Genomic DNA, 15,040 nt, shown 5'->3' with positions numbered 1-15,040 from the left:
CACAAGGACTTGCCAATATGTTTTTTGCCAATTATGCTACTACCTATGAACAATTTGTTTTATTCTTTATTTAGACTATATTTATTCTTTATTTTTACATTGTTTTTTGTTAATCCTTTCATTTTTATCATTAAAATAATTCTAAATCTATAATTTATTAGTTTATTTTCTTGTATAGTGAAAATCCATTACAATTTTTTTTACAACTTAATTATTATTTATAATAAATTAATATTTATATAAAATAATTAATTAATTCATTTTATAAGAATAAGTTAACATTATAATTTTTTCATCTTAAAAAAATATTTTCTTTATTTATCACACAAAATATGGATGGAAAATATATATAACTTAATTGTGATTCATGAATAAATAGATGTAATAAAATTTGATTAAAAAAATGACATTATTTTTTAAACCGAGTATTCTTTTCAAAACAAGTGTGGCGTTAACTGTTTAAAGAAATATATATAAAATCTTTATATCACATATTATACTTGTAAAATCCATTTAAGTTTTTTAATGGTTGGAAAATTTATCAAGACTCTTTTCATTTGAGAACAAGTGCAGGGTTAACTGTTTTACTAAATAAATACAAATATTCTATGGTATCTTTATATCACACATTATACTTGTAAAATCCACCTAATTTTTTGAATGGTGGCAAAATTTATCAAGACTCTTTTCGTCAGACAATTGAGTTATAATATGTTTTTTTATTTTAAAAAATGAGTTATAATATGTTTTCTTATTTTAGAAAATGGATGAATTTCAAAATAGTATAATTTATAATGTTAAAATGTTAAAGAATATTTTTTTTAATGTGATAAAACAAGTGACTCTACGTATACTTACGTACTGCACATGGGTTTTCATTTTTTTAAGATGTTATTTTTATTATTCCAATGTAATTTTATTGTATGGGAGGACCCATTTTTGTTTAGTCACAGTTTTACATTATGAATAATGCTCTTCGGTGGGGTATCTTAAAAAAAATGCTTTTTACTGTGTTTTTTTTTTTTTGAAATTTAAGATATAATGTCATTTCATTATATATAAACATTACATGCTATCTATTCGTTTTTTTTCCCCTGGAAAAATCGTAATCTTTTCATTAGTTGGAAAAAATTACATATTGTAGATGCGTATTGCATATGTTGCGTTTTCATCAATAGCAGTATCAGTAGTTGCTGTACATGATCAAAAAGAGCAAAAAATTACATCTCTAGGATGTTCTGTGTAGTCATATATATGTTGCCACGCAGGGCTATCAGTAGAGTTCCTATATCAGCTATATACAAAACAGTTCAAAAATCTTATATAACAAAAAACCATGAGATTCATGGGCTATCTGCCCTATGATACTGTGCGTCTATATATGGGCGATGGTAATACTGATATGTATTTTCGCCCCGCTGCTCGTGTATCATCCACTCTCCCCTGGGAAGTGTCGTGGCCTCCTTGGAAAGTTGGTCGGCACAGTTGTTATGTTCCCTGTAAATGTGATGGCACGATATGTCAGTGAATTGAGCCTTCAATATATAAATTTCATCCAAAATACTGCTGAGTGTATGTGTATGACATGTGGTGATATTGTTGAACCAATCAATGATTATCTTTGAGTCTCCATAAACATGCAGATGCAAGCAATCATGATGCAATGCAAAATGAAGTAGGTGCCGTAAAGTGATGAGCTCTGCGAAATTATTTGAGCCAGCCCCGAGACCAAGCTTTGCTTTGTAGATATGCTGTGTATTTTTATAGAGGAGAAAACCACCCCCACAGCCTTGTTGCTGTGCGGCACCATCGAAAAAAGCCCATGGCTGGCTTTGATCAATATGGGGCGGATCATGCGGATGACGGGTCTTTTGCTGCACAGGGTCGGGGGTTTCGTTATAGACAGCGATAATCTTAGCAGTGAGCTGTGGCCAGATAATATCTTTGTCTTCAAATGTCAGGCGATTTCGAGCAAGCCAGTAGTACCAGCATATGATGATTGGCAGGCACTGTAGTTTTGAATTGCGGTGCTGGTTATACCAGATTTCCCAAGCATTGTTTATATCCACACCCTCCCATCTAGTCGAGAGTTGAATGTTCGCGGATATGGATTGCCAGATGTGTATCAGATTTGGGCAATTTAGGAAGAGGTGTACGCTGGATTCAGCTGCCTGCTTACAAATGATGCACCAGGAAGGTCCATGTATAGCCCGTCGCATGAGATAATCACCCGTGGGAACAATGCCTTTCAGAATGCACCAGAAAAATAACTTCTGTCGAGGAGGGGCCGTAAGCTTCCATATGGAGTTCCACCAAAAGGAGATGTGATCCGGAATCTTGTGGGAGATAAGTGTGAGATATCCGTCTTTTGGTGTATAGGAACCATGCTTGGATGGGAACCAAATAAGCTCATCCGAGCCCTGCTTAATTCTAATATGAGCTTCTGATAGAGCAGTGGTGTAAGTTCTCCAGGTATGGTGCCACTGTGGAGGGATGTTTAATTGATCCGCGGGTTTCCAACACTGTTCAAAAATAGAAGAATTTTGCATGTCAGCAATATCAGCGATGGAGGAGATCCCTTGCGAGTGTAGGTGCTGTATGAGCTCTTCCGGGAGTATGTGTCTACCCCCACTATCACTCCATGGATCCCGTCCAACTCTGACCTGTGCACCATCATTGATCCTCCAAATCAAATTATCCCGGATGAGAGGAATAGCATGTAGAAGTGCTTTCCAGACAGAGGAGATCCCTGCTTTAGGCCAGGAAGGGAGACGAATCCAATCCATGATCTGTAGAGGCCATATATATTTATGGTAGACCATATGGGTCCATAGATTTTCTCCCGTGATAAGAGTCCATCCCATCTTAGCTGCCAACGCCAGAGCAAAAGATGGGAGATCCTTGAGTCCCCATCCTCCCCATTTCTTGGGAATAGCGATCCTTTTCCATCCGATCCAAGCAAATATGCGTTTCTCTGTTGCCCCATTCCATAGATATCTGTTACATGTTTGCTGTAATCTGGATAGAATGCCCCGAGGGATCCATGCCAAGGCCATCCAGAAGACCGGAGTAGCTTCTAACACTGCCTTTATAAGAACCAGCCTTCCAGCACGGGAGAGATAGCGGTGACTCCAGATGTTGAGCCTCTTCTCCAACTTTGCAACTAGCCAAATCCAATCCGCTATTTTTGGACTGATGGGTTTGATCCAAAAGCCCAGATACTTTAAGCCCTGATCAAGGGGATGGATGCCATATGGGAAGAGCCGACGAGCTAGATGGGACTCGTTTACAGAGGTTCTTGAAAGAATGATAGATGATTTTGAATGGTTTGCCAACATCCCAGTAGCAGAGGAGAAGAGTGTGATGATCTTTGAGAAAGTATGCGAGTCCCGAATACTACCATTTAAAAAGATCATGACATCATCCACGAAGAGTAGATGTGTAAGGAACCAATCATCTGATACTTTGAGACCACCGAAGTCTCCATTCTGTTTGGCAGTTGCAATGAGACGGCTGAGGCTGTCCATGACAATAAGGAAAAGAAGAGGAGATAGTGGACATCCCTGACGAAGGCCCCGTTCAGAGTGGAAGAACGGAGAAGCTGACCCATTGATCAGTACACTGAAGGTTGGGGTGGAGATACAAGCCATGATCCAAGTGATGAAGGGATGAGGAAATCCCAGGTGGATGAGTAGCATTTTGATATATAACCAGCTGACCCTATCAAAGGCTTTTGCCAGATCAATTTTTAGGATGATAGCTTTTTGCTGTTTTGTCCAGATGGAGTGGAAAGCTTCCTGAGCAACCCCAATGGCTTCGTGGATCTGGCGATTCTCCAAGAAGGCAAATTGTTGAGGTGCAATGTGTCGGGAAAGGATAGGGCGCATGCGGTTTGCAATGATCTTGGATATGATCTTATATAGGACATTGCAGAGGGAGATGGGGCGATATTCATCAAATGAGGAGGGAGTGTCTGATTTTGGAATCAGGGCTATGAAGGTGGAGTTGATAGCATTATACATAGAGCCCGTCACTCTGCACTCTTCTATCACCCGAAGGAGATCCATCTTGATCATCTCATAGAAAGCTATGTAGAACTCAATGGTCCATCCATCCGGGCCTGGGCTGCGCTCCTTTTTGAACCATTTGATGGTGGCTTCAAGCTCCTCCGGGGATACAGGATCAAATAGACTTTCAGCTTCCTCTTCATTGACAAACCGGGGAAAATGTCCAGCAATGTTTATGATATCTGCAAGGTTGGAGCCCGGTGGCTGTTTGTAGAGATTCCTGAAATGTGCAGTACCCAACTGTGATAGTTTATTGAATGTGTCTGCTACTCCACCCTCTGGCATCGGAAGATTCCAGATGGTGTTACTGACTCTCCTGCCTTTTGCATAATTATGAAAGAATCGAGAATTTTCATCCCCAGCCTTAAGCCAAATTGCTCTACTGCGAAGACGAGTAGATTCCTCCCTCTCCTTGAGAATTTTTTGTTTCTGATTTTCAAGCTCCACCAGGTGTGCCTTGTCAGTCGCTGATATAAATCCAAGCCCTCTTTCATCAGTGAGAGAGGAGAGTTCCTCTTCTATACGAATAAGATCCGAGGTTTCCTGCTTTTGTTTGTTCCTAGCCCATTCAATAGACAGCTCCTTGAGCTTTAAAAGGTTCGCACAAAAACCCCTAGCCAAAGAGTCAGCACGATCAATAGGATGCGAGGGCCAGAAGTCTGATACAAGTTTGACATACGCAGGATCCAGGAGCCACCCATGATTGAATTTAAAAGGTGCCTTAGGCTTTTGATTTGGACCGGTTATTTCTAAATAGATGGGCAGGTGATCAGATATACCCCCTTGCCCAACCCATTGCCTGAAGTGGTGAAACCTTTGAAGTAATGGCCCCTTCATCAGGAAGCGATCAAGTCTGCGAGCTAGGGCTGCATCTCCAATCCTTCTGTTCCTCCAGGTGGGCAGAGGCTTGATCATGGGCACATCACATAAATCATGTCTGTCCAATAGGTCTGTCATGAATGCAGATAAGGGATCAATTTGAGCCGAGGCTCCCCAAGATTCCCCATATCCCAGGGAGAAATTTAGATCCCCCCCAATAATCAGCTGATCAACAGAAAGGATGGATAACCTCAAGAGGTTATTCCAGAAATATTCACGCTGCTGGCAGGGTCCATATACATTGATGATCCTAAGGGAGGTTCCCAAATCTGCAGAGAAAAGATCAACCCCCAAGAAACCAGGCCCACCCCAGGTCCCTTGTACTTTGATGGTGCTAGGATTGTAACCAATGGCTAAACCACCCGATCGACCAGAAGCGTCCAGAGCAGTAAACAGCCAACCAGGAAGGATAGAAGATAGAGCTGCAGTGATGGAATCAGCAGGCCCGAGGGTTTCTTGAAGCAGTATGATGTCAACAGGGGAGGACGCAAACATCCTCTTGATGGCTAGTTTCTTTGAGGCACTAGCCAAGCCTCGACAGTTATAAGAAAGGCACTTCATGGGGGAAAATTCCCCGGGGTATTCTTCGCTCTAAGAACCCCATCAATGGTGGATTGCCTTCCAGTGGCAACCTCTGCCCCAGCTCTCCGAATAGCCTTGGTAAGATCGGATTTTCTCCCACGGGAGGGAAGAGAGGATGTCCCCGGAGTGATAATCCCTAAACCCGTATGGGAGGTGTGTGCCCCCTGAGAATGATGCCGAGACCGCAGGAAATAAGGGTGGGCCGCGCCCCTGGGCGAAGAGAGGGATGATGTTGGAGATGATGGGGGGAGCGTGGAAGTGATGACAGGGGCGACAGCAGAAGATTGTGGCATCGAGCAAGCAACAACAGATAATGATGGTGCATCAAATGTCGATGATGAAATTAATGACAGAGGGGGAGATAGAGAGTTACCCGGGAGTCCCTCTGGTGCGCTGGTATTTGCCGACTTTGATCTGGTGATAGGAGCAGAAGGACGCCCAATTGAAATACCCTGAGTCGGTGCAGCAGATACACTGGTGGTGTTCGCCGGAGGAAAAGGTTGAGCAACCGGTGAAGCAGTCCTTGGAGTAGATATGTTTGCCTCAGGTGTACCGGCACATCTCTGATTAAGCGGGCAGTCCTTGAATACGTGCCCCACCCGGTGGCAGCGTCGGCATCTGAAGGGCACACCTTCATAATCAAGGATCTGGATGCGAGAGTATCTCCCCCAATGTAGAGTGATCTTTTCTTCCAGACCATCCCTGGTGTCCAAATGAACAAGAATCCGAGCCAGGGCTCGATTCCTAGATTCCACGAATGTGCGATCGTGATCGAGATAGGTTCCCAGGGCGTTACCTATGCGGATGAAAGTCTCTTCATTCCAGTACTGCAGGGGCAAGCCTGGCAGCCGAACCCAAAGAGGTCCTGCACCCAATTGTTCTCTCTCTGGGTCAAACAGCGGACTCCAGCGCTTTAACAATACAGGCGCCATCTCAATATGCCAAAACTTTGCCAAGACCAAGTCCGTATAATTCTCCTTCGCGAAATGTAACGAGAACCATCCACGGGAGAGCACCTGAACTTCCGGGAGTTCCATTAATATCCCGCCCCAAATTTCTTTGACCCATTGGGTGAGCCTGGTCGCAGAGTAGGCACGACCCCGAACATGCCCCACCAAGATGGTATTAGCCATGACTGCGGTCTCCGAGATGGTAGAAGCCTCACTGAACCAAATAGCAATGTCCTTCGATGTAGATTTAACACACTTGGTCCTCTTTTTCCCCGATCTAGGCGCAGAAGGATGATTTAGCAGAGGATCCGGGAGGCTATCCGGCGGATCCCTAGAGGCGCCGACTTTCACTGCTGGGGTTTCAAAACATCCCGAGGGGGAGCCCAGGAGGGTAGATATACCCGCAGCAGATGGCTGAGGCTGAGAGGAGGGGGTAGGTACCGGAGCCGAGGAGGAGGGGGGACGCGAATCGAAAGGCGGCGATGGGGGAATCACAGAGGATAAAAAACGGAGGGTACCCGGCGATAACGGGGGGAGATCCAGATCAGAAGTGGAGGTGGTGATGGTGCCTTCGGGTGTACCAACAGGGGGTGGGATCGGGATGGAAACCGAAGGGAGGGAAAGCGACCCAGAAAAGGTGGTAACCGGATCCACAGACCGCGGAGCGAAAACAGGGTGTTCAGGGAAGATCTGCGACGGATGGAGGTCCTCAGAGTAGTCAAGAGCCTCCTCAGTATCCATGACTTCATTAACCGTTTCCATGGCTGACAGTGACCGCGACAGATGGCCCAGAAAAGTCGTGCCCGGTCCGGGAATAATCGTAGGTGTCTGCAGGAAAAAGACAGGGTAGGGTTTCGATCAACCCTAACCGAAACCCTCGTAGCTTCCCTCAGTGCGCGCCGCAGACTTCATCTTCCGCCAAGTCCTCCCCTCAGTAGTGTTAAATATATACCCCTATGATTTCTCAAAATACTTCCAAAGCACTACAAAGCCTCCTATCTATTCGTTGTTTTCCTATATTATTGTTTTCATTTTTTTTCAGCTTTTAATTCATCTCTTTGGTATTTCCCTCTCGCTCACAAGTTTTCTTAGCAATCGTTTTCATATTCATCATATTCTTAGTTTCAATCACACAGTGATCTTCTCTCACCATTTTTCATATTTCGTTACATTCTTTGTGTCAACTAACATTATGGACCAGATTGGAACCTTAGTTGCAGTGGATGCCATTAATAAGCTTTACAACATGGAAGCCAAGAGGATCCCTAAACTTGCTTTTAACTCTAGTGAAAACCCTGACCTTCGGTTCAAGTGAGGTTGGCATAAGGATGTCTAGTCTTGGTTGTGACCATTGGGGGGTAAAGGAGGAGATAATCTTGAAGAATTAGGGTAATATCAAAAATATTATTACTTCCAAATTTAAGGATAAGTTATGAGGCGATAAGGAGTTAGGAGGAAAAAGGAAGCTAAGGTATTATAAGTTGGTGATCAACTCCAATATTGAAAACTAGAATTATCTATCAGTGCTAAGAAGAAAACGGGCATTGCCAGGATAAGAACTAATTCTCATGACCTTCAAAATGAAACCGAACATTGGTCAATTCCCAAAACTTCTCGAGGCAAAAGAGTATGTCACCTTTATGATACTAAGAGGGTTGAAGATGAAAAACACTTTCTCTTGGATTTCTCAACTCTTACTCACATCCATTCTAATTTTCAAAATCTTTGCCACAATATTATCCTTTTTCTTTGTTAAATCAACAAAACTATGGTGATCTAGGAACACTTCTCTCGTTTCTCTTTGATCATAGAAAAAATTTGTTAAAAAATCTCAATTAATCTCTAACTCTCTTCAAATCTAGTAAACCATATTGATCTTAGTGAACATTAATCATTAAAATCATAATCATCTTTATTTATGATAAAATAAATATAAAAAATTTTAATTATTTATATAAAAAATTTCATTAAATTTATGAAAATAATTTGTTAAATTTAATTTATAACTATAAAATTAACATTATTCTAAATAAATAATAATATAATATTTCTTTCCTGATTTAAAAAAATATTATTTTCTTTATTTATTAAACAAAACATAAATATAAATATACTTTTAAAGCAATGTTAAATCTTTTATTTATTTTCTTATACTCTTTTATATATAAAATTTGATTAAAAGAATTAACTTTATTTTCGAAAACCAATATTCTATGTTGAAAAAGTTTAAAGGTATAACTTGTGGTGTGAAGTTGTTAGATAATATATTTTTTATTTATTTGATAAAACACTTTAACCCCACCTCTAGAAGTTTCAATTCCCTCCTTCACATGGATTTTTACATTTTCATCATTACAATGTAATTATGGGATGTAATTAATTTTGAGAGTTTGAATTATTTTTTTTGCGTGATAAAAATAGATTTAGCGTATTCAAAAGTATTGACAATTACGATGTAAATTTCTAAAAATTCCTGCTAAAATTTTCAAAATTTTATTAAAATTTCTCTGATTTCCCAAAATCAAAATATAACATTTTTAAATTGCAGCCTCTGCATTATGAATAATGTGCGTTGGTGGGACATCATCGACAAAAAAAAATTGTCGGCAAAAAAATTGTCGGCATACGGCTTTCCTTTTACCGATGTGACGTTGTCACATGGGAGGACCATTTTTGTTCAGTCACAATATAATGGCATGTGCGTTGGTGGGACATCATTCGACCCGAAAAAATGTCGGTATACGGGTTGTTTTGTCTTTTACCGATGTGAGAGGATCTATTTTTGTTTAGTTAAGTTTAGTTAACATAATTGGTTGAGGATGAATTTTTTAGTAAGAAATCAAACTTCACGGTTGGTTGTGCCCTGTTTTAGCAGGAAGAGAATTAAAAATTCCAATGAATTTAAGACTAAAGTGAACCAAAAAAAATCTATTAAATTTTAGAAGTATCATTTTTTATAAGTGTTAGAGGAAAAATTGATAAATTATAAATTAAAATAATTTAAACTAATTCTCAATATATTCGATTATTATTTCAAATTAAATAATATTAAATGATAATTTAAAATTATTAGTATATCAAATTAAATAATATTAAATACTTTTGAGTGAAAAAATAATCTTCTTCATTTGTTGAACTCAATTGGTAAGACTAATATATTTATAAAAATATTAGATTTAATTTTCAAAATATTTTTGATAAAATTGAGTTTTCAGAGGGCACTGATAGCAAATGAGACTATTTTGAGGGAGGATGATTGTAAACAAGTGAGAGGATCCTTTTTATTTATTAAAAGAAAAAAGAATATCATGAAATGAGTTTTATTTAGTGAATAAAAATAATATCTAATACTTAGGCGAGGTGTTTTTAGTGAGACTTTTTAGAAGTTTTTTAGTGGGTTTTTTCTGGTCTAATTTCTCTAAAATCCGGCAGGAATTTAGAGAAATCACAAGTTTGATGGGTAATCGTTGCACAATTGAACTACCCTAGGGGTTTTTTAGGGTGTTGAATCCATACATACAGTCAAAAAACCAGTTTAAATAACACAAATTAAGATTTTTCCGTCGGATTTAGCACCGAAAAGTCCAAAAAATCGCACTGAAGACAACTCCATACTTAAATACCAATATTGAATTTTTTTAAATAGTTATACATCTTAAACTTAAAAAAAAATCAATAAATTTATTATAATAAGAAATTCAATAATATTAATTAAAATATTTAAAAAATCAAACTTAAAAAATTTAAATTTTCAATTAAAAGTCATATTTTTTATACCAAAGAACATATTATATATATATATATATATATATATATATATATATATATATAAGTGAAGTTTAAGATTGGTGGTCCTATTGTTGGATGAAAGGATGATTTGCTCAATAATAAGATGTTATCACCATATTTTTATAAAGCTAAATTGAAATAATTTGATTCCCCAAATAATTTCCATCTTAAATCTCTAAAACCCTTAATTTGTTTATAAATTTTTTTAGTGTCACACAAATAAAAAAATTTGTAATAAAGTGGAACCATCCATACAAGAAACATTGTATTTCAGTGACAATAATGGTGCAATATGAAGTGAAATAGATGTGAGAAGTTAAAAGCTATAGTATACACATGTTTCATGATTTAAGGTACCTTTCATTTAAGGATTAAAATGTTAGGTAAAATAAAATTAAGGGTTTGTTTAGTATATTGGCAGTTGTTGTCATTGATGTCGAGTCTAGTCATTGATGTCAAGTGATGTCAAGTGCACGGGGAGCTTGTTGAGTTTTCATGCATGATGTTTATGATGTTATTGATGTCTTGATTGTTTCTATTAACAATGTGCTAATCTTATAATGACTTGGTTGTTTGTTGAGTAACCTTTATTTGAAGGCATTTTGTCTACTAGTAACTTTCTCAAAAGCACATGAAAAGTGCTTGTTTAGATATCCCTCCAGATAAATTTCCAGTGGTATATGGAATTTAGTTTAACTCTCCAAGAGTGAAGGAAAATATGAGTTTGAAGTGATGCAGTCTAGGCATGGTTTCAACGGGTCATGGTTCCAAATGGCCACTTGATATCTAGCCATTCAGGGGGTTGAGCTGGGCAAATATTGTTTGATAGGTTGGATGGGTAGATAACTGAACTAATCCAAGATCTCAATGCTTATCTGAGCATCTGGGGTGTGGAAGGCACACCAGATAACACATAGCGAATGAAGTTAGATACCAGATTTCCCAGCGCCAAATCAGATGTCAACCACAAATGACATGGCAAGGTGACTTAACAGAGATGATGTGGTAGAGGTTATAGTGTGGGTATGCAAACATTGGATCCAACAACGAATAAATTTTCAATCCAATGGTTCAAATTCACATTATGTGCACAACATGTCCAAAGTGTATGGAAGGTATTGTGTGATGGATTCAATGATTGGGATTGCTCATATCCTACAATCCATATCGATACCAAGCTCACACATGTGTGGTAATTAACATATAAAATTCACTCTATTTGGTATCCAATGTGATGTGGATCCATGTGGATGATAAGTGACAATGACATGGCAAACATGTGGTAGAGCGATGATGTCGCAACCAGAGGTAGTGACGCGTGATACCCATTTTCAATAGTTTTGGTTAGCCAAATGGACACATGGTAAATGACACGTGGTAGGTGTAATATGATCCTGGATACATGGCATGTCTTGGTTGGTTAGCATAGATGACACGGAAACTGAACTAGGATGATAACAATGTAAGATCAATGGCCTTAATTTGAATTGGGTGCAAAACCTGCACATAGGATACTGTGTGGGTATTCACATGATAGATATAATGATGAAGAAAGAATTGATCCGATGACCCAGATCAACATTGGATGTAGACATGCATGGAGGTTAATTTGCAGTCTAACATATGATAGATCTGACAACAAAGAATGAACTGATCTGATGGCGTAGATCAACATCAGATGGAGACATGTGCATAGGTTAATGTATAGTTCGACATAAAATAGACCCAATGGTGGAGAAGGACTTGATCCAACATCCTATACTAACATCAGATATAGAAAATACGTGAAGTTATGGACAATATTGGGAGTGATGGATTCAACAACAGTGTGACATTAATGACAGGTGGTAGTGACAGGGCAGTGAATGGCATGACAAGTGGAAGATAGTAACATGGTAATGACGTGGACATGACATGGCCCATAATCCATAAGCCATTGGTGCATAACGACACTATCATTTAGTGGGCTCAATTAACCTCATGTGGTGCCATATTGCATGACAATAAACTGTATAAGACAAAAAAAATTAAACCCCCCTTTGTTAAAGTTTGGATAGTTTGGGGGCCTCGAAGTGACTTCGGTTTTGATTGGATCACATGATCAGAGGGCATTCTTTTGAAAAACAATGGATATTTAACTACACATAATACAAAAATCAAATTCCCCCTCTTGTTAAAGTTCAGATAGTCGAGGGAGGGTGGGGGGGAGGGGGACTAATGTGACTTCTTTGTTGTCGGTTATGATATGATCACTGGGCGCAATTTAGAAGTTGGTGGATATTTAACAAATTTGGTGTTTGGTGTTTCACATGCCAAATTCAGTTGAAGGCCAAGGGACACCAAATATGAAAAAGCCAAAAATATGAGATAGTTGCAAAATTTAAAGGACAGGAATGAAAAACTTCTTGCGTTATCATGATTTAGAAGAATAAAAGGTTGTTGGAGACAATAGAAATTATGGTTATTCATGAGAGGGAGCGAAGCTGCATAAATTTATATAAGCCGAGTTTCTGATTGGATAAGTGATTGATGAAAAATAAAGACAGAAAGAGAGACAATGGGCATGAGAGGACTGAGTAGAGGTTGAAACCACTAAATGTAATAAATATGAAGCAAGTAAGAGATAGATTGTGTAGTAAAGAGATGAGCAGAGGCTAAAATTGGAGATTGGGTGAGATATGAAGTTATTGCGTACAAGAAAATTGCAAAGAATTAAGGACATAGACGATGTTGCAAAGAAAATATTAGAAAAGTTGGGTAGAACTAATACTAAAATTGTCTATCAAGGGATTGAAGTCACTTTAGCTAGGTTTCTAAAAATATCAATAGGTTGGTGCTTGGAAATTGTGGGAGTTGGTGCTTCCAACAAGTGAGTGCTTGCAAAGAAAAGAGGGTTGAAGCCTTTTGTAGGTTGGTACCTACATAACTTGATGTAAGTTGAAGTCAGTGCTTGCATTTACAGTAAAACTAAAAGAATATTTGTGGCTTTCTCCTATATGGGTTTCCTCATAAACATCTTGTGTCCAATTCTTTATGTGATTGATGCATTGTTGAATGTTTTTTATTGGCTAAATAATTGTTTAAAATTTACACAATATTGATTCACTCTTGTCTCAATATTATTCTGGCTTCCAACAAATTTATCCACATAACGCTTTATAAGATGTTTGTGGAAAGTGGTCCTCCACACATTATTGAATTATTGTATTAAATATAATAACTTAGACAAAAAGTAAGATTGACTGTATAAGTTTTTTATATATATTTTATGGGAAGTGGTATATCAAAATATATTTTAGTGGATAATAATATTTATTAGTATTTCTTAAAAATTAAAATAATCACATAGAGATATGCTCTTTAGCTTAGCATAGAAGAGATGGTGTAATGTCATGTCTTGTCTTGCCTTGTTAAACATTTTAACTTGGTCAAATTACATAAAAAAATAAAATAAATTAAAATAAATAATAATAAATAATAAATCATTTTGATTCAATTAAATTACATAAAAATAAAAATAAAAATAAAATAATTATAATTATAAATTATCAAACCAACTTAGATTCATCTTAACTTCGTATTTACCAAGGGCCAAGAGGGATCAAATTTCTTATGGCACAAACATCTTTTAGAGTGAAAAGAGATTTCATCCCTCTCAATGCTTGATCGGAATTAATATAAATCTAAACTCCTTAGTAAAAATAATGAATTGTATTTCAAAATATTTTATATAGCTTAAATAAAATAAATGTGTTAAATATATAATATTGATTATATGAATTGGTATATATATATATATATATATATATATATATTACAATAAAATTTAAAAGTAAATATTATAAAGAGTAGTATTAATGTTTTATGTTATTAATTCTGGAGGGTCTTGGATACATGGTGACCGGGTGTTCTATTAAGGCACTTCTTGATATGAAGTCACCCGTTAAATTCCCCGTCCCAATCGGGGCGATATATTCAACATGATGAAGATGTAGTCCGACCAAACTTTAAAAAAATTGTTTTATCCTATTAAATGTTAAATTAGATATAACCATTAACCTTTACATCAAAAGAAATCACATCAACTAAAAAAAACTTAGAAATTTTGAATATAAATTTAACACATCATAATATTATGTTTATTTGAAAAGTGAATATTGTAATTAATGATATTAAAAAATTACAATGATTAATGTTATTAGTAAGTAAATATTTATATAAAAAGTATATAATGAGCGAGATAGGTGATAAAAATATTTCATTCTCATTCTTTAGTATAAATAAAAAAAATCAATGCTCATGTAAAGTAATTTAATTTTCTCCCAATGTTAAAGAAAAATCTGTATATTTTCACTTTTTAGTATGAGGAAGATGTATGGTTATTATACTTCTTAAAAATATTTCAATGTAGGAATTATATAAACTATTTGAATATCCATGTTAACTAAATTATTTCAACATCAACGTCATATAGATGCATATATATAAAAACAAAAAAAAAAATTGAAAAACTTATGTGCGTAAATAATAATAATAAATATTGAAATGTTTAAATAGGAAAGTAACTGAAAATTAAAAAATTCTATTACTTGCTAATAAGATGAGAGATGTGTAAGTTATTCAATTTTTAATTTAAATTAATATACTACATTTAAGAATATTAACAATAATAAAATAAAATCAATGTGAGTTATAAATAAAATATATAAATTAATAAACTGCATTTAAAAATATTAACAATAATAAAAGAAAATCAATGTGAGTTATAAATAA

At 36.6% G+C, this 15,040-nt stretch overlaps 1 protein-coding gene across 1 annotated transcript; it reads right to left on the bottom strand.

The window, feature by feature from the left end:
• Nucleotides 1–1,131: 1,131 nt before the first annotated feature.
• Nucleotides 1,132–5,441, bottom strand: LOC149148846 (uncharacterized). The gene is made up of 3 exons (XM_089442295.1): nucleotides 4,144–5,441; nucleotides 1,565–3,519; nucleotides 1,132–1,193 (listed from the first exon to the last, which is right to left on the bottom strand). The coding sequence occupies exons 1-3, from the start codon at nucleotides 5,439–5,441 to the stop codon at nucleotides 1,132–1,134; spliced, it is 3,315 nt and encodes a 1,104-aa protein (XP_089298421.1).
• Nucleotides 5,442–15,040: the final 9,599 nt, after the last annotated feature.

Source organism: Pinus tabuliformis, chromosome 9, assembly GCF_031772625.1.
Source record: "Pinus tabuliformis cultivar Carrire ecotype Pingquan chromosome 9, CPIR1, whole genome shotgun sequence".
Lineage (NCBI taxonomy): Eukaryota > Viridiplantae > Streptophyta > Pinopsida > Pinales > Pinaceae > Pinus > Pinus tabuliformis.
This window is presented reverse-complemented; position numbering and strand designations above follow the sequence as displayed.